The 21,591-nt window shown below is 34.5% G+C and overlaps 1 protein-coding gene and 1 long non-coding RNA gene across 3 annotated transcripts in view; one reads left to right on the forward strand and one right to left on the reverse strand.

Moving 5' to 3' along the window:
* Positions 1–5,748, forward strand: part of LOC146997699 (uncharacterized) — a 130,381-nt gene extending 124,633 nt beyond the window's left edge. Inside the window, exon 7 of the long non-coding RNA XR_015040794.1 lies at positions 4,781–5,748. This is a non-coding gene — a long non-coding RNA (uncharacterized LOC146997699). The remainder of the gene's footprint in view (positions 1–4,780) is intronic.
* The window catches only part of LOC118179935 (uncharacterized), a 106,634-nt gene extending 87,144 nt beyond the window's left edge, over positions 1–19,490 (reverse strand). For both annotated transcript variants that reach the window (XM_085815489.1, XM_085815490.1), the window contains exons 1-2: positions 16,146–19,490; positions 14,737–15,238 (exon numbers count right to left, since the gene is read on the reverse strand). In XM_085815489.1, the coding sequence (XP_085671615.1) occupies positions 18,402–19,475 (1,074 nt within the window). In that variant the 5' untranslated portion in view covers positions 19,476–19,490 and the 3' untranslated portion in view covers positions 14,737–15,238; positions 16,146–18,401. The remainder of the gene's footprint in view (positions 1–14,736; positions 15,239–16,145) is intronic.
* Between the last annotated feature and the right edge of the window lie 2,101 nt (positions 19,491–21,591).

Below are 21,591 nucleotides of genomic sequence, written 5' to 3' on the forward strand. Positions count from 1 at the left end.
AATCTGCACCAAGGAGGTTACACCTCCTTGATCTGCACAAATGATCAGGGATGAATCAGGAGGAAACTAGCATCTGAGGGGCTAGACGCTTGTTTAATTATCTGTCCAATTCTGGTGTGCCCTGTACCACAGCAAACACCTTCCCCGACGAGCAAGCGTTAATGGTATACACCGTACAGGTCGTCGTACAAAGAGACCACCATTGTGCAGCCTTCTGGCCATGGTAACACGCCTGTTCTGTATGTCTTGAGATTTTTCCCGCTGTTTGCTGTTTCTTCTTGCCTACAGGGCAATATAACGCTCTTCCGTTATTGTGGTTGCTCGAGGACGAGATGTCGTCTAACAGATTTTATTCTTCCACATTTCGCACTGATGCAGCATCTCGACGTCGTTTAAACTGATATATGCCGTGCAATAGCTTCTCCAAAATGCTGATCTAACAACTCCAGTGATTTTTACACCCATCCGACACTCCCTCATTATGTCTAGCTGCAAATATGAGCATGTGTTAATGTAACTGCGCAAAAAAATATGACAGTTCTGTACGACTTCTGCTGGGCCGATTGACGAAATTCAAACTGCGCTTGTCATGTTTCGAAAGCTCGTCTTAGGACATAGATTTATTTATAGCATTACTCTAGCGTAGGTATTTTGAAATAAAGCCGGACTTTTCCTGAAATAACATATAAATTTTTTCCCATACTTCGATTTTACAAGTCAAATTATGCTTAGGTACTAAATTTTGTAATTTTTGGAGAGAAATTTAAAAATTTATGTCGGCGCATTTTTTTTTTCAGTTTGCGCCAAGAGTAATTCATTTGGCGGAATTCTTAATTTATACAAGTAGTAACCTACTTATTTTCCTTTTTTTTTTTCATTGATACAATGGCATACACCGTACAGGAAAAGAAGTCTATCGTTCATCCTTTCAAATAATTTTAACAAAGTGTGTAAACCAGATTTTCGTTACTATCGCTTATATTAAATATGCCAAACTTCAAAACGCACAAAATGTAAAGCCGGATATCTTCAGAAATTTTGAATAAAGAACTAATTGTTTGCAGGTGTACCTAGAAAGATGATGTTACATTAAGATGATGTCAAACGTTTTATTGGTTATAATGTAAAATGTTTTCGAAAAATTTAGAAAATTTATTTTAAAAACATATTTAAAAATAAAACAAAAAAAAAAAAAAAAATGTGCGAATTATATTTGGCCTAAATTTCGATTTCTGGAAGAAGGAATCAAGTAAGTGTAATAAGAAAAATCTATATTAATAAATATATATCAAATTTAATTAATGTCAAGGAGCTAAAATTTTGAGAGCTACGTTTTTAAAAACTACTTGTGCGATTTATAGAAAACTTGCACTTTGGCATTATTTGAATCATAGAATCGAAATGTGGTTCGTGTGTATGTGTGTGTATTTAATTATGGCAAAGCACACTAGGGCTATCTGCCTAAGGGGAGGGATGCCTTCGTGGAGGACTTTCTAAGGGAAACTGGCTCGTATATACGTTACACATGGGGGAACCACGAAAACGCCCATGCAGCCAGCCTGTTCGCGGGATTCGAACCTCGGACCGAACTACCAGCGACTTTACCGCTCGGCCGCTGGTGGGCTTAATGCACATAATGTTTTTGTGGATAAACATAATGTATTATATATTAAAGTAAAAGACAAACAAAATTATCAACTGATTAAATATTGCTTAGTTCTTCATATAAGTCCCTACAATTGTCTGTAATAGATTCAGAAAATTCAGATCTAATGAAATTTTAATAAGAAAATTTAATATGAACAAAAATAATTAAATAAAAAAGATCATAAAATTTGATAAAAAAATAATAAAATTTAGATGAAGTAAGATATTACAGAAACATTATTCTGAAATTCGCTAGGGGTGAGAAATACAGTTTGCACAATTTAGCTTTCATTAATTCAATAGCTTCATTTATTGCCGGAAAAGTCTATAGTAAAAGTTAAAACCGGAAAATTTGATATTCTGTAGAGAGCCGTGCTGAATAACCGGTGAGCTGGTAGCTATTATAATCTAAAAGTTTTTCATTATTCTAATAATCTAAATAAAAGAAATTTAAGGATCAGTCATTTTTCAGTTAGACGTTATAGATATTCTGGAAAAAAAGATTAAAATAAGCAAAATATTTTCAGTCCAAGATATCCACAAAGTTCGCTATATCCGTTTTTAATTATATTTAGAATTTTGCTACAGCCGCATAAAGTAACATTTAAGTGTATAGAAAATTAAACAGGACCGAAATGTTAAATCGTTATAAGCGGTTCGCTATTCATGGTTTCAGTGTATTTAAAAGAGCTGTAGGTAAAATTAAACTCAAAGTAAAAAATCGACATTTTGAACTTTTTTTAAATACGGTAGCCTTTAAATATCCAAAACGGAGTTGATAAAGTATCATAATGTTATTCAGAACATATTTAAATAACTATGCTTTTAAAGCAGCATTTAGTTTCAAAAACTGAAGCATTACATATGACAACTTTTAGTCAAAATAATTTTAACTAGAGATGTAAGAAAAAATAAATTTCTTCAAATCCGATTCTGAAGAGAAAATTTCTTGAAATCCCTCTAAACGTTCAAATTTGATAACTTTAGAATACTTTTTTTAAGATTAATTGTAACGGAAGGAGCTTTCCTTAATACTCACTGACCAGTAAAGCCGTATAGCCAAAAATATTTTCTTGACGCCTTTAAGAAAATATGTATATAACCGGAAGTATGTATACCCCGAATCTTGAAATATGTCCAAGAAATTAAAGCAATATATTAAAAGTACATAAATCATCAGGATAAAAGTACATAAATCAACAGGAGCATCTTGGAATTAATATCAAGAAAATACCTTTTTCTCATGGTAATTTTGAGAAATATGCTTTCTTAGCGAAACCCTGTACCTATCAAAGTTTTAACTGAAGAAAAATTTAAACTGTGGATTTAGTAAAAATAGTCTTTATACCATTATTAAAAGATACAAATGAAAGTTTTATTTTATTTTCCTAGCGCTTAAATTTTACTCTGGCAGCAACCTCCCCTTCAAACTCTCATTTTCAACCCACGCTTTCTTGCCAGAATGAGATTTTAGTTTCGCGTTTTGTGCAAAGTAGGATAGGAATGATGAGGTGTGTTTCTTCAAACAGAGCGTGTTCAGCCTTTCGGCCATGTTGTTTCGTTACTAGTTGAAGCTTGTTATTTTACGGCACTGCATATTATTTGCCGGTTAACCTACGTTAGTTGTATGAGCCAAGAGCCAACTACGCGTTAAATTATCTCTGTGCAGCTTCGGCTGGTTATTCAACTTTTTATTAGTTTTAATCTTTCTTTCTATTTTGAATTACCGTCAAAATTGTTCGCGTGATACTGTACGCACGAGAAGTTTCGTCTGTGAAACTTTCTTCAGTGAATCATTTCACTCTTCTTCTTGCAGTGTTTCTGACATATCAGAAATTAGCGAATAATAGCTTTACAGTTCTATTAAGCTGTAGCTTTTAAGTAACCTTAATTCAACTAGAATCTTATAGTTTGTTTACGTTTACGAGCCATGTTACTGGAAAGTGGAAAATTTAGTTTGGGCTGCTCCAAGGCTTAAATATCCACCGGCGATAGTAAACCCAGTGGAGGGTTTGGGCTTCAAAGTCCGGACCATGAGGGACGCTATGAAACCCGCTGCGACTTTCGACGGAGAAGGTTCCATTATGTTGTTCCTGGAACAGATGAACTTTCATTTCGTACCATACCGTGTTTCAGAATGTTACAGTTACTACGGCAAATTTTGAAAGGCCAAGCATTAAGCTGGTATAAGGGCATAGGCAAGTTCCTGCTTCGGGAGCTACGAAGTGAAGCCTAAACTTGAAAAACGTTTAAAAATACGCTACCGAGAGCATTCCCATTTATACCAATTTGGTTCCTAAGATGAACCCTTAAATTCTAGTACTCTAATAGAATATTTAATCTGCGCAAATAAAACAGTGTAACACCATGTTAAAATATCGCTAAGAAAAGTTTTTAATAATTATTCCTATTTATTATCAACTATATAAGTAATGAAAGCAGTACCTTGAAACATTAATTGCACTGGATAGTTTAGTAACATGCAAAGAACAACTGGTTTATAGCGAACTTTCATATAAAAAAGCGTTATGCATAGAAAGAAATACAATATTTTGTCGTTAGGTTGTATTGGATCGCTCAGCTCAGCAAGCAATAGGTATGAAAACTGCGATTTTCTTCTGTAACAGAACTGAAATATTTTTATGGAGAATCATTACGGAAATGGATTCTGCTTCGTGTATCTTTATTTATCTGCTAAGATTCGTATTAATATTATTACGGTTAATATTATTACGGTTCATATTCTTCTGGGTCGACTGACGAACTTTGAGTCTTTCATGTCCCGAAAGTGCAACTTAGCAAATATATTAGATTACCTAGGTATTTTGACGCAAAATCCTATTTATTCTGAAACGACATACGGATTTTTTTCCATATTTCAATTCTACGACTGGAGTTGTGCCTAATATTAAATTTTGTAAATAGGGTGAGAAATTGAAAAATTTAGTGTGGTGCACTTTTTTTGGTTTGCGCCAACAATAACTCACTTGGCAAAATCTTAATTTACTACAATCTTTCATTATTGTCGCTTATAACAAACATGCCACATTTCAAAACGCGCAAATACAGGGTGTCTCAAAAAATGTACTCACAATGTAACTGTCGCTAACATGCTGCCTTTTTTTAATTGCAGGTGTAATTAATTCATGACAGCATGGCAGGAAATCAACTTAGCTTGGAAGAGAGGAAGTTTGTCCTGAAAGAAGAACTGGAAGACCGAGAACGCCATTGAAGTGCAAAGGCGATTTCAGAAGGGGATTCGCAAAAGCGCCACGAACGTGCCGAACCATTCCTGGCATCAGAGACAGGTTTGAAGCAGATGGAAAAGTTCTGGACGACCACGGACATCCACGAGCTCTGGAAAAGAAGAGCAGACTACCCTAACCAGACTCAACCTGATCAACTGATCAACCTGATCTCAACGAAGACTATCCTGACCAAAGAGTTCAATTCTGTGTGTGGAGCGATAAGACATCTTTTAAATTAAATGGCTCCATTAATAGTCATAATTGCACATTCTGAGGGCCTTGTAAATCTACATGTAAACTAAACAGGAGTAGCAATGTGGTGTGGAATATCCGCTCTGGGACCATTTTTTAACAGATCTGTCACTGATGAGAGTTACCTAAACTTGCTTCAGGAGTTTGTCGGTCCACAAATTTCAGAGATGTTTGGTGATGACGACAAAAATTACTTTCAGCAAGACGGAGCACCTCTGCAATACCATCACGACGCTCACTTCGACGCAGCTTTTCCAGACCCATGGATTGGAAGGAGGGGTAGCCCTGAATATCCTGCGCATTCCCCAGACATCACCCCATGGACTTCGTTTAGTGGGAATATCTAAAAGAAAGTTTATAGCACCAAACCAAGAACAATTGATGCATTGAAATTGGAAACTGAAAGACAATGTCGCGATATTCCTAACGACCTGTTCCGTGACGTTTGCGAATCCCTTGGTGTGCGTTAACAGCGTTGTTGTCTGGACAATGATAGTCATCCATTTGAACATTCAAGAACATGATTTCTTCTATTTGTCTTCTGTATTCGAAGCCTTTCCACTTCACTCTAATGTTCAGAAATAAAGTTTTCCTCGGCTAATCATTGGAATATGGTAACAGGTAGTTTGGCGATATTTTGGTAAGGCGATAAAGGTTACTAGCTAGGACTTTAGCAGTGTACATGGATAACTTCAAGAGTGTGCGCAATGCTATTTTTGTGCAATTCTGGGATGTTTTTTTAAGTGAAAATAGGTCGACGTGTACATGGATGATACCGTGTATGTGCAATTTTTAAAAAGGCGGCAAGCAGTGGGCGATTTTGCACTTTCTCCCAATTTCGCACCTAATTTTCGTCATGATTAAGCACTTTTGTTCCATAAAAGTTCTAGTATAAGCGTAATTCGGCTAGCAGATTGTTGGAAAAAATGTTAAGTAAAAAAAAAAAAAAAAACAAACACCTTTTTTACGTAAAAACAAAATGGCGTCCAAAACAAAACTAGCAGGTTCCTGTAGTAGGGTTGGTCGCCAAAAAATCGCCAAGTTACCATAATCCTAAGATTAACCTTTTCCTCCTCATTCGAAGTGCGACTACGTTTTTTTATAAATTCACGTATATCTTGAGAAATTTTGAATAAACTGTTAATTTATTCCAGGTATGTCTCGAAATAAATCTACTTTAAGATGATGGCGAAAATTTGATAGCTTTCAAAATAGTTATTCGAAAAATTCATAAAAGTTACTAAAAAATACAAACTTCAAACATAAACCAGAAAATACTAGGATTTTTATTTTAATTGATTCTAAATTTCGAATTCTGAATGAAGGAATGAATTAAATTTAATAAATAAAGGGAATATTTATAAATATATAGCAATTTCAATAAACATCGAGGGGAGAAAATTTTGAGAGTTTAGTTTTTAAAAATATATACTCGTGCGAATTTTACAAAACTTGACACTTTGGCATAACTTGAAACGTAGAAACCAAACATGGAAAGTAATATGTATGTGATTTCAGAAGTAGTCCGATTTCGTGCCAAAGTACCCACGTTAGAATAATGCTATATGTAAATCTAATATATATTCGAAGTCGCGCTTTCGAGATATGGAAAATTCAAGTTAAATTTCGTCAATCGGCCCAATAGAACGGGGAATTCAGGACTGTTCTATTTTTTTATGCAGGGTATACAATAATGAAAACATGAAATGTTCATTTAAGGAGTGATACGCATCCCTGAAAATAAAATATTATTTTTGCTGAAATAAACAAGAAAATTTATCCAAAAACTTTGCGCGAAAAGAAATCTCGGCGTAATTTGCTGAAAAAGCCATATTTCAGCAACGGAGTGCGATATGTTGAGGAACCAAGCTGCTCAAGCGAGGGTAAAAGGTTACTAATCAACAACGAAATAGAAAAAATTCCTCATGCTAGAAACGTATTAGCTCCTTGAAGGTAAAGAATAATGCTTGTAGGCAGTTCAGTATGTCAAAATAAACAATACGGATAGGTTATTCGCTTATCTTAGAACACAACAATTTGTTTAGTTCTCTCATGAATATCAAGCCTCTTCTGTTTTAAAAATGACGACAGCAGCAATGTTGCTAAATGACAACTGAAAAGTTACACTTACATGTTTTATCTGTATGTATTATGTACTAAATGACAAGGGAGTACTTTTAGTAGACATCAGATATGAAATATCACTGAACTTTTAAACGTAACTTAGATTAATAAACTATATGATATTTTTTTGTACTGTAAGCACTTGATAATACTTTTGCTAGATTTCTAAAGTGAAGAAAACAAACGTTACATAGTACAAGCGATGATGAATATGACAATTTGCTTCTCACGATCTACATCTTTTTATAATGCAACTCTTTATAAAGCATGATACTTTGGAAAAACATACTTAAGCGTTGTCTAAAATAACCCAAGATTTCCCGTAAACAAATACCTAATTAATTATTTAAAATTACTGTATGTATGTATTTTATAAACGAAACCACTCTCTGCAAGTACTGTGTAAATACATCTAATAGAGTCGTACAACGAAAAGTTTAAACAGGAATAATTTATGAATTTATATTCATGAAACCATGAGCACTGCAGCATTTAAATTTCGATGATTAGGTTCTCATTTATAAATCTCAAATGAATTTAATACATAAATATCACAGACACAAACAATAATAATAATAAGCAACAAGAAGTAGCACAACATTACACAGATTCTTATTAGATATTTAGCGTATGAAGCGTAATCTCTTTATGCTCGATATTGGAAAAACTGCTGGCGGATATATCAGTTTCCGTGATGAGAAAAAAAAAAAAAAAAAAAAAAAAAAAATGGTTGATCTTTACATTATGGTAACTTGGCGTTTTTTTGGCAAAAATTTGGCGACCAACTCTCCTACAGCAACCCTCTATTTTTTTTTCCCGCCGCCATTTTGTCTTCACGAAGTAAAGACATGTTTCTTTTCTTTTTATCTACTGAACACTTCTTCCAACAATCTACTTAGCCGAATTACACTTATGCTAGAAATTTTATCTAACAAAACTGCTTAATAATGACAAAAATTCACTGCAAAATTGGGAAAAAGTACACAATACCATACTCCTTACGCGTTTTTCAAAATAACACATACACATAAATCATGTACATGCCGACTTATTTTTACTTAAAAAAACATCCCAGAATTGCACAAAAATGGCATTGCGCACACTCTTCACTATATCCATGTACACTGCTTTTTTCTCATAAATTAGAAAAATTTCAGGAAAATACATGACAATTTTCTCAATCTTTAAACCCGGTAAAAAGAACATATATGAAATTACCTGATCGCGAAACAGTATTTACCCTTTACAAATATGAACATTTCCACATATAAAATAAATAAAATATCCAAAAACTTTTAACCTCTAAATCATCCATTACATTATACACGTCACCAACGAATTCATACCGCAAGCATTACAAATACTTAGTGTCAAATATTTAAATTATTTCCATGCACGTTTACTTCAACTAAAACGTATACCAAATTCCTACAAACATAAAATTCACAAAATAACTAGCATTTAATTAAAATATAATTAAATTCAAAAACACTACTTAAAATATAAATGAGCACATACATTAAATTAATACATACATAAATACCCATTTCGAATTCACTTTAGTTACGGCCATGGGATCCAAAAATTCACGAACACTATTTCACACAACACAGAATAAAGCCAAATACAAAATTTCCAGATTTTTCCCGATTTCCCCCCCTTTTCCGATTAAAGAACCGTAATTCGTCCATTAATATCACATGACATATCCCATGATCTCTCATTTCCCTCACACAAAATAATGCGTAATCGGAACTGAGTACTGCTCACATTATTACCAAAGTCCTTTAGTAACCAAAGTAGTAACCTTTATCGCCTCCAAAATGTCGCCAAACTACAAGTTACCGTATTGTAAAGATCAAACAAAAAAATGAATTTATAAAACTGTGGATCAACGAACACTGAGCCTCACATATATCATTATTATTCTGTTAGAGTTGTAAAGTTTGGCTTTCCACATACTGGTTGTTGGGAAAACCACACATATAATAAAAGTAAAAATTCGTAAGAAAAAATTAACCTAGTTTTAGAAAGTGTGGATCCAACTTGTATTGAGCCTCATATACAGTTAGTCACAAAAGTCTGCGTACAGACTAAATTTTAAATTAAAAAAAAACACTTAAAGCAAAGAAAAATGTATTTTAATCATTGCATTTTTTTCTTCTATTAGCTAAAACTGTAAGCTTAAATAAAAAGTAAATAATACCAGTGTAATACTTTTTAAATAATTTTTTCAAAAATATATTTTGTCAAAAAAATTCAGAAATTCCCTCCAATAAGTCTGCGCACGCTTTCAAAAAAAAAAAAAAAAAAAAAAAAAAAAAAAAAAAAAAAAAGAGCAAAATATAAGTTTTTTACATTACTTCAATACTTTGTAGGATATCCTTTATTCTTCAAAACAGCTTGCAGACGTCTGGGCATTGACTGAACTAGTTTTTCAGTGTCATCCGACGTAAATTTCGCCTATTCTTCCTGCAATTTACTAATTAGCTCATTTCGCCAAGTAATATTGTGTTTTCGAATTCATTTCTCCAATTTTGCCCACAAATGTTCGATTGGATTGAGGTCTGTTGACTGTGGAGGAGTACGCAACTATCTTGGAGTGTGATAGAGGAGATATTCCTTCACAATTTTAGCTGTATGTTTCGGGTCGTTGTCTTGTTGGAAAATAAAGGTATTAGAAAGGTTTAAATTTCGGGCACTGTCTCGTAGATTTTTCTTCAGAATATCCAGATAAACATACTTATCCATGACTTTAACAATAATGGGAAAATTTCCAACTCCTTTCGACGACATACACCCTCATACCATCACACCGTCAGCTCCATGTTTGACAGTTGGATTTAAATTTCTCAGATTCAGTTCTGTTCCTGGTTTTCTCCATACAATAGGGTGGCCATTAACTTTAAATATTGTAAATTTACTTTCATCTGACCAAATTAGATTGTTCCAGAAGTCCTGCAAAGAGTTTAAATATGTTTTGGCAAAAGCAGTTCTTTTCTTTCTATTTGTCTCGGAAATGTATGGCTTAGACCTAGGTTTGCAACCATGATAATCGGCCTTTCGGATTCGTACAGTTTTAGGAGAAATTTCCTTGTTGCTAGTTAAAAAAATGTCTTTTGCAATGCTTGCAGCAGAAAGTTTAGGATTTTGTTTAATTCGTAAAAGAATTTTTCTTTCTTCTCTCTGCGTTAGCTTCTTCGGTCTCCCAAATATTGGTTTTACAGCAAGACTACTAGTGTCAAGATAGTTTTGAATAACTCTTTGCACACTAGAAAATGGTTTTGAAATGTTTTTACCAATATAGCGAAGAGTTTTACCTTCATCTCTCAATTTGATAATTAGTTGTCTCGTAACTAAAGGAATCTCTTTATTGGTTGTCATTTTCGTCAAAGAAAATAGAAATAACAATTTCCAATCAACGTAAAATTTGCTTCGGAAGTCAATGACCTTGAAAGTGTAACCTTCTTTGCATTCTCAAGTTTGAAGTTTAAAAGTTAGATAAGAAATCTCCTGCCTCCTTCGCGTTGTACGCAAACTTTATTGGCTTTGATTTCTGGCCACTTATCTTTTAAAAATTAGTGTGCATAAATTATTAGATATGAAAATATTACAGTTAAATAATTTCAAAGTCCCTTATTGAAACTAAATATTTAAAAAATAAAACAAAGAAACTACCCTTTTCGCACCTTAAAATTTGGATTTGATATTACTTTTCTTGATGTAACCAGACTTTATTGAATAACTGTATGTCATTATTATTCAATAAAAGTAGTAAAATTTGGCTTTCCACATACTGGTTATTGGGAAAACCGCACATATAATAAAAAGAAAAGATTGACCAGTGATAAATAAAATATAATAAAATGAAAAATTGACCATTAGAAAGTGTGGATCCAACTCATGTTGAGCTTCACATTATTATTCAATAAAAGTAGCAAAGTTTGGCTTCTCACATACTGGTTGCTGGGGAAAACCTCACATATAATAAAAGGAAAAAATTGGTACGAAAAAATGAATTAATTTTAGAAATTGTGGATCGAACTGATGTTGAGCCTCACCTATATCATTATTATTCTGATAAAGTAGTAAAGTTTGGCTTTCCACATGCTAGTTGTTCGGAAAACCACACATGTAATAAAAGGAAAAAAATGGCAAAATAAAGTCTGTCATCAGAATGTCAATACTTCTACTGAATCCTTGGCTAAATCTACTGTAAATATTATACGGTAAGATTTCACTTCAAAAGTTTGGGTTTGCGTTTCTATACGTAAAATTTTCAGAAACCTGACAAAGGTCCATTTTCTCGTATTTAACGGTGAAAAAGCTTTAATTATTTAGAGTTCGGTCAATTCCAAATATAACGTCATCATTAGGCGAGATACTGATGTTTGCCGTAAAATACAGGTACACACTGTTAATCACGAGTATCAAAGATTATTATCCTTACAAGTATTCGTCATCCATATCGGTGCGAAACAAAACTATTTTCAAAACACCTATTTCAACTGGTCAGCCAAATTACCCGTCGTGCATCAACACAGAAATTGTCACATGCAGGTTATAAACTTGGAATCTTACTGCAAGACTCTCTAAGCAATTAACTCCCAAAAATTACAACGCATTCAATAATATTTTGGAATCTGCTTTTTGTAACGTTTATCATCATTTTCCTATCCCAAGCAGGGAAGGTTGCTATTTAGGCAGTGAAGTTGGTATACTGCTGTCATCGTGACCGGATTCAGAAATGTATGCATGTATATGTTTGTACGTTCATACGCACTTACATATATACATGCATACATGAACACGTATATTCTATCCATGCACGCATACATAAATATATTTCTCAATACGATCCCCACAACAGAAGAGTACCGTGAAGATTTATGGGTTTGCCAAAAAGGATGAACAAGAGTTTCTTACCCCAGCCATATTCTGAACATAGTGAGTAAGCAGCAGGTCGTGCAAAATTTCATTTCGAAAGTTTGGGTTTGCTTGCAGCGTAAAAGTAAATATTGATTTCGAATATATATATAAATGTTTTATTAAAGAAAAATATATAACGATAGAAAAAAAAATTATACGAAGTTAATTTTTCACTTAGATCAATCTTTAATAATTTTGACTGGATGAATAACATATAAAATAGCCCATATCTATTAGTTTAAGAGAATGTTTAATTCGCGATGACGCAAATGTTATTAAAATACAAAGTTAATTTTCCTAATGAGCACATTTTCTTACCAGTGAATAAGCACGCATTTTTACCCTTTGCAGGTAATGTTGCCAACAAGGGGACTTCCGTATTAACGCCACCGCAGCAGAAGTTGCGCTGATGCGCCAATAAAGAGTAATCGTGTTGTTCGCACGCAGTTATCTTTTGGATTCTTTTTTGCCTCGTTGTTTGCTGATTTTTGACGCCATTTTTTAGTGCTACGAAAATGTGTCTAAGATTTGCCAAACATCCGAGTATTACCCGAACAGTGGGTGGTATATGTAGATAAACAAAAGATTCGTTTGTTGTCACTGTTCCTAAAAGAACTGACTCACCCTTCTTTATAAAATTATAGAAAACATTGCAGATGGTAGCACAATTTATTCTGACAGATGGAAAGGTTACCAAACAAATAGAAAAAGAAGGATTTATACATGCTAAAGTTAATCATAAATACAATTTTATTGATGCCGATACAGGAATTCATACACAAACAGTTGAGAAAATGTGGGGCAGTGCTAAATGGAGGAACAAGAGACAGTGAGACATCATTTAGCATCTTATTTAGCAGAGTTCATATGGCGACAGATTTAGGTCGAAGAAAATAGACTGTTTTGAATCTATGTTAAACTCTGTATCAGAATTTATGATTTGTCGCAAAAATTTTAGGTGTAGTTTGGCGCCACTTAAAAACCGCCAAATCTGCAGCTGCGGTGGCGTTAATACGTAAGTATCCCAACAAGTCTAAGATGTATAAAATAGTAGTTCGTCGAAAATAGTCAAACGTAGCTTTGTCCAATCGGTTACGAATGCTTCACACTTGAACACCTTCTAAATGCTCACAGTTTCACAACTGAAAGCCAAGAGAAATTTACTTTGTTGTTTAAAATCAAAATTAATTATCGTCTAACGGTAATATAGTAAGCTGACACAAAGGAAAATTATTCAAATGCCTACTATGCTGAATAAACGTTGTTTTATATCAAAAGCTGTCTTAAGAAATTGTATTCGGTTTTATATTTGAAAGGCAGATCGTCTCGTGTAAGATTTCTTTTTATTAAATCACATATTAAAAGTGTACGATATTACGCGATTGTCAGTATGTACTTGGCTGCCTTGTTTCAGAAAGCATTTTCGGTTACTCACTTTGCAAAGTGTGAATAGCTTACCCGAGTAACAGTGTTAGATTCAGTTCCTAGAAAGCAAACACATAAGTGCATTGTGCTTTAAGTGCTAAATCGGGGGTATTTAACATGGCAATCAGAATTGCCATTTCTGTGGTATCCGGGGTATTTCAGACAACCAAAGGGCAACATGGCAAGTCTCGGAGGAGGAATGCCGTTTCTGATTATTGTGACACTTGGGCAGTTGAATTTTTCCAATAAATGTTTCAACTTTAGTGCTAAGATAAATTAGCTAAGTAAGATAACGGATTTGGTAAAAATTTTCATCAGGAATAAGCAGGGCCTGAAACGTGGAAGGGGTACCTTAGTTCTGTACTTTGTTACTTGCACAACTTGATGCCCTTTAAAAGCTAACTCGGTAAATAATTAGAAACAATGTTGATAAGTGAATTCGAGAGTATGCCTCCAAGAAGACCTTTTAAAAGGGTTTCTTATTGCGCAGGTTAAAGACATTGTGTTTTGCTAAAAACACAATGTGTTTTTAGCAAAACACAATGTCTGCTAGAAAATACTAACTGAAGATCCTATGATCATTTTCAGTAGTCGGCTCAACTTATAGAAATTCACCGTTCATCACCAAAGAACTTGCATTCTGGTGGTTCATAAGATAAAGATTTTACAGAGGTGTAAAAAGCTTTACCCTTTCTAGGCTTGACCATATTTGGTGTGGCCTAGCTGGGATTTGGCTGCTGCTTTTGCAACCTTACACCTGCCTAGACATTATTATCATTTAAATTACTAGAACTTAGAAGGTCAGGGTGAACAACACAATTCACAGCCATGCCAGAATTTACATCATTATTAACATTTACATCAGAAATAGCATTAGAAACATTATTAGATATACTGTATCATCATCAATATTAGCTAGAAAATCTATTTAGCAAAGCAATAGAGAACTCTGGCTTAGTAAGGTTAATTCACTCGTCCGTTTTATTGGGTTTTGAAAGTCGCAATTATTAACATTATCAATGCCAGAAATTTCAATTTTTATATTATTAATTTACAAAAGGATTTATAATTGGTAAACTAACTCTATTTGCAAACAAGATATCTCACTTACCCCGGAGAACACATGACCCGAAGAACTTGACATGAAGAGTCCAATATCCTTAAAAGAGTCTACACAATTCACTATTCATATCACAGCACGATGCATCGAGCACACTTAATCCATAAGAAAAGCACACTCTCAATAAAAAGAAAAAAGCGAATAGAATTCCCAGAAATAGCAGTTTCGTCGGACATGGTTAAGAGACGTACTAACATTGGGAAGGTATACATCGTAATGAATCTTGAATCCAATTCTTATGCTTCATTTTCCCGGCACAGGTTACGTGGAACCGTTTCAGAAATCAAGTGTTTCGTGCAAAGATAAAAGTTCTTCAATCAGCAATGTAATAGTAGAAAGTTTTCAAACGACCTAAATTTACGAAGCCCCTTGGAAGTCAACGTGCCAGTACGCAAGTGCCGAAATAAAGAATACCGAAGGACCTTCCGAATATTCTAAAACACACGTTGCTTCGTTCTCGGCTGTCACAACTTGTACCATTCATCCAGTTACCCTGTAAAATAAAAATTTATGTAGAGCTGTTATAGATATTTCAGAGTGGGAAAATTAATTAAACAAATTAGAAAATTGGGTACTTTTCCGTTTTGCCAGCGCAGACGATAAAATCGCCAGTAACGGTGAAACTGATGCCAAACGGAATATCTTCGCTGGTAACCTTTTACGCGTCGTTTTCAAAACAATTCGCAGCTATTTCTTATCATATTGATTACTGATACTGGCATACAATTACGTAGATTTTTTTTACCAGATAGTTCAATTTTATGCCCCTCGCGGTAATTATGTCAATTAGGATGCAATCATACGGCTCACCCGAAGGCGAAAGTACAGAAAAGGCAAGGTCAAGGATTAAATTCATCAATTCTGATGACAATGCACTAGCGAAATAAAGCACTGCGGTTTTACATAAATTCTGAATAAGCTACTCGTAAGAATTGAAATAATTCTTGCATTTAAACTTGTATCCCAATTTTAAGATTTAACTTGAAATTAATGTAAATAATTACTGAGAGAATTAGATTTTTGTAGCGTAATTTACGTGAGATGAGATCACTTGGGGTCACGTGATATGAACCGACGAATCAGGATTTTGAATCACAAAAGCACAGTAAATTATTGATCTCATTTTACAAATTTATTGTGTTTATTTATTGGCTTTTTGCAAAAATTTAAACGATATTAAAAGGAAAAAATAATAATAAAATTCAAACTACAAAATTCTTAGAGCTAACACTTGTTAACATTTTTTATGAGTACACTGTATGTTGTCGTCGATAAAGTCCGCTTGGCGAGATTTGCACCGGCGGAACGGAAAAGTACCGAAAATTGTTATCGTACAAAGGTAAATTACACGCTATTTAGAAATTCTGATATAAAATTGATTGATTTAAAAAACTTGTCACCTGTTAAATGAATGCATTCCGAATTTACTCAGTTATTTTTCCAAAATACATTTAATTATTTGCTTGCGATTAAGATATAAATTAGGTATAGATTTCGAGATGGAAAGTTATGTTACAAGTTGACTGAAACTAAGATCAACAAAATTCATAAAATCAATTATTCCGTATTTTTAATTATCTTACAGAAATGAATTTATACTAGCAATATTTGAGCTTGAGGTCATAATGAAAACTTTGCATCTCCAAATGTTCTCAATTCATCGATCAAATTTTAAGACAGAACTAGCGGGCTGCTGACAAAGCAAAATTTAAAAGTTCTCTGCAGCTCTGGAAAGTAAATATATAAAAACATTTCCAATATGAATGAAATGAGTTCATTCTTTCCAAGCAACAACCAGGTCCTAAATAATCTTTCATTGCCAACCCAAGAAACAAAAACTTTGACACCTCAGGTTAAAACGTATGACGTCATGATTTAATTTTAATGTAATATAACAGAATTTACTCAATAACAATAAAAGAATCAACGTGGCATTAGCATATCACGTCCTTTATACTAACCTGAAACAAAAACGTTGCCGATAGCAACCATTTATTTAAAATGCTGACAATGAAAAATTTTCGACATACAATGACATCACATGCTATAACGTGCTTTCTTCAAAGTTCGAATATGACCTTGTAATAATAATACGATTAAAATTTGGCAACATATTTTTATTTCATATTTTATAAAACTTACTTTTTTATTAATAAATAAACTCTGCGATTTGAATGCGAGCAGTGGCAACACTTTTCCAAATAAAGCAGATTTTTTTTTTATCTCAGCGCGATAGACTGTTGCCTTTCGGAAAAATGAGTGAGAAAATTAGCGTTTTCTGAGTTTTTAATCAATATCTTGATAAATCAAAGTCGTACGAAGAATGAGAATGATCAACATGGCTTTCCACGAATTTTTGGAATCCCGGGGGGAGGCATCTCTGGAAGCTTAACTCCCTGCAGTTCTGGAAGAGATAATGCCACAAACAGACAGACGCACACAGATGAAAGTAGCTAAATGTTTTTACCTATTGAAATCAGTCAAAAGAAATACAAGAATAATATATACAAGAAACGAAGAAGTCCAATTTAATGACTTATTACATTTACATAAATATATGAAAATTATCCGTATTTTTCTGTTTCAAATGATACCGGCATTTTTTGTACAAGTTTCCTACTTGCACGTTTTTTTTTTTTTTTTTTTTTTTGTTTTTGTAGATCGGCGGCAATGAATATTAATCTGCTATGAGATAATGACATATACCAATGGTACTCGACCCCATTTGAGGTCGCAAAAATTTATAGTGGGTTCCCAAAGTGCATAAAATTCTATATTGATGGTTAGAGTCGGCGCTCTTTTTGGAAACGCGAAATTCTCTTTGGGGGTTGGTTTGCATTTTTATGGGGCCATAAAGTTTAATACGAGATATAGAGTATTATTTTTTCAGTTTCTTGTTCCTTAATGATGTGATTTTACTGTAAACCTTACATTGTATACATTATGCAAATGATATTCCATTCTTTAATAAAAATCATCATGTGAACCTTTACAGCAGAGGGTAAAAATGAAATGATTTCAGAGTTGTTTTTGTTATCTTCTATCCTTCGATGTTTCAGGAATTTCGTTACTACGCTTATAAAAGCTACCTAGCCTCACATATAACATTTTTCAATGCATTTTGAGTCGCTCGTTAGTTCTTTAATTTTAGGGCAAAGAGAATAATAACTTGTAAGGTATGTTTTTATGGACAGATTTAACTTCATCATTGACTCCAAATAACGCTATGTCCTCAGATGTAGAATGCAATTCGTTATTTTTAAAGTCCAAGGAAAAATTGTATTTCCTTAGAAAGTCCAATTCGAGTATGCAAGAATCAGTGATCTCTGCTACATATGCCGTGTGATGGTAAGCGGCACTTCCAAACGTGATCTTAGCATTTACTTTTCCATCGATGTTGATCTTCTCACCGGACACAGTCTTTAGGGTAACGCAGGGCGGCGTCCAGATAAGTTTGCTTCCCAGTTGTTGAGCCAAATCTTTTCGGATGATGGTAACGTTGGCTCCTGTATCTATCGTCATATTGCAGGGAACTCCATTAATATGTCCTATTATGAAAAGTCCATTACTGCCGCCTCTCACTGCAGAAATCTGAAGCGCTTTAAACTGGGCCTTTTCATGATCTGGCAACCTCCGCCCCGCGAGATGGCCACTAATTAGTTTCCCTGCTGTTTGTTAGGAGCGGTCTTAGCATCCGTGCCCTGGGGTGTTCTGCAGTTTCGTCGGATGTGTCCTTCAGCACCGCAGTTCCAGCACTTTACGGTCGGTTTCTTGTCACCAATATTCTGTCTCAAGGCGTTCAGTTGTCTAGTTAAATCGTCTAGACGAGCAGTGACTTGATCCCCTGGCTCCTGGACTTGAGCAGCTCTGACTGGATGGCGGTCTCGACGGGTGGCTTGCTGGGCTGCCTCAAATTTCATGGCATACACTAAAGCGCTTTTCAGATCTTTAACATCCGCCATTCGCAGTGCTTTCTGTATTTCAAGGTCCCGGATGCCATCGATGAAATATTGCAGGGACAGGATTTCCCTTGTTTCTGTCGGGAACTCCGAAAAGGCGTGATGTGACAGCCTTTCAACATCCGTGGCGAGCTTCTGAAGCGTTTCGGTGAGCTTCTGTTGACGAGATTTTAATTGGAGCCTGCTGTAGTCTTTTAAACATTTTTCGCCGAAGCGCAGCTCCAAAGCGCCGGATAGAGCTTCGAAATCTAGCCTTCGATTTTCGGGAAGCGTCTGCAGGATATCCGCTGCGTCGGCTCTCAAAGAAGCGGCGAGATGACAGGCCTTAGCTTGGGAATCCCATCCATTCGCATCCGCCACGATAGAAAATTGTGTCTTATACACCTGCCAGGAGGTCTTCCCATCATATGTCGATAGCTTCAGAGGTGGACGAGCAGGCATTGGTAAGAATTTAAAATCATCACTCCTGCTCCCTGCCGACGCTATGAATTTCTTTAAAGTATCCATTTCTTTGGCAACTGCAGAAACTCTCTCATCAATTTTTTGTTCGATTTGGTGTTGGACGGCACAAACTCTTCCTTCTATATGTTCTTTTACAGAAGAAACTCTTTCTTCTATTTCTTCTTTCACCGAAGAAACTCTTTCTTCAATATGATCTTTTACGGAAGAAACTTTTTCTTCAATATGTCCAACTTTATTTTCAACTGCATCAATTGTGCCTTCCATAGCTTCAAATTTATTTTCTATTATGCAAGTAATTTCTCTTTTCATGTCTTCTTGACCAGCTTGAACGGCTTTCATTTCGTCCTTAACGGATTCCTGGCCCAATTTCATTTGTTCTTTAATTTCTTCTTTAAATGAGGCAAAGGCTGATATTAACTGCCTTAATTGCTCTTCCATCGCTCTTGTTATTGGCATTCAAATCCCACTTCTGACACCAAAAATTGTTGCGTGCGTACGGGTTCGTTATGAAATGAATGCACAAGTCTGATGAAAAATGAATAAAAATTTATTATTATTACAACAAAAATGCTTACATTTTCTCAAATTATCACGCAGTATTACAATATCTCACAGTAGTTATCTTTTAACTACTCAAATGTACAATAGAACGTAATTCAAAACAGCTAAAGAACGCTAATCCGCGAATTCGCTATAATCAACAACAGCAGTTTTCTAAACAACAACAAACTAAGCGACTACTACAAACTGAGATGTTTTCCTCCTTTTATAAGATTTTTAAATCACGCGCTAGAATTTTCCAGTATTTTCTCGAAATCAAAAGAGATATTTATTTATTTAACGCACGCGCTCTTGTATTTTTAATTTTTCCGGCTAGCTTTCTTTTACTATTCGTCACGCGCTGCACTGCGCGAGAAATAAAACCATTTAATTTATAATTGAACTAACATTAGCTTTTTAAATACCAAATTCGTAACAATATTATGCAAATGATATTCCATTCTTTCATAAAAATCATCATGTGAACCTTTACAGCAGTGGGTAAAAATGAAATGCTTTCAGAGTTGTTTTTATTATCTTCTATCCTTCAATGTTTCAAGAATTTCGTTACTACGCTTATAAAAGCTACCTAGCCTCACAAAGAACATTTTTCAATGCATTTTGAGTCGCTCGTTAGTTCTTTAATTTTAGGGCAAAGAGAATAATAACTTGTAAGGTATGTTTTAATTTTATAACAGTTATTTTAATTTAGTGAACCTTTCCTGTCTTAATCTCGTTTCAATTTAAAACTCCCTACCAGAATGAGTTATTAGAATGGCGTTGAATGCAAAGGAGGGAGAGAATAGTATTAAAGTCAAGTTCAACTGACTTCGACACAACAACTCTATTTTGGCTTGCTATGCAGATGACACCGTGTTAGCTGTGAAATCTGCAAATGTAAATCGTGCAGTCAAAAAACATCCAGATCTTTATTCTTCCGATTGAACAGTGATGAGAACAATGGAAAATTCAAATGAATGCCTCAAAGTCACAGCTCTTGATCCTTCGGAAACGCAAAAGAAACGCTCCGATCAAAAAAACAACTTTCTTTATTCAATGAAATTGTTCCGGTGGTTTCCCAGGCCAAATATCTTGGTGTTTATTTAATGTTGGTGTCCTATTTAATGACCGCCCTACTTGGACACATCACGTTAATAATGTGCGTGAAAGGAGACTTAAAATCATGAAATGCTTATACCGTATTATTGGGAAATACTCTCCACTGGACTTGGACAAGAAGAGACTTATTTAACTCTCCGTTATCAGCCTAGTCATGACTTCCGGTTCGCAGGCATGGGTTACTATCTCCGACAGGGAACTTTAGAAGCTTCAGGTGATGCAAAGCAGATATTTTCGCATTATTACAAATGCGCATTTCTATGTACGTAAAATATGTCTTCACGACGATCTTAAGATCGAATCATTGGCAAAGTTTCTCAGAAAACTCAATGAACGCTTCTATCAGAAAGCACAAGAATGTAATATAATGAGCCACTCTGAACGTTTTAGCAACGAGATTCTTCACTAGATGCCAGTAGAATGGTGTCTCAACACCAGAGTACCTGGGCAAAAGCCCTACCCCTTGTAGAACACAATTAAGACGATTTGAATCACATTAAGGTTAGCCAGGACTGAGATATATGAATAGGATATAGGATAATTAAATTTTTAAAAACATTTTAATCTATATTTTTAGGCAGAATGTATATCTGAAGGCCAGAAAGCAGTCGAGCTGGTGATGTGATTTCTGAAAGACGAGAGATTAGCACATGACATGTCAAGTGTGAGAATGATGGTGCCAGAGTACACGAAGGGATGCAAAAGATTACAATACCAAGAAGCGAGACCAGCGATAATATTTTAGCAAGATAAAATTTAGTTAGAC

The sequence above is a fragment of the Stegodyphus dumicola genome, chromosome 4 (genome assembly GCF_044657685.1).
Source record: "Stegodyphus dumicola isolate Sdum_Otavi_A_Nest chromosome 4, ASM4465768v1".
Classification (NCBI taxonomy): domain Eukaryota; kingdom Metazoa; phylum Arthropoda; class Arachnida; order Araneae; family Eresidae; genus Stegodyphus; species Stegodyphus dumicola.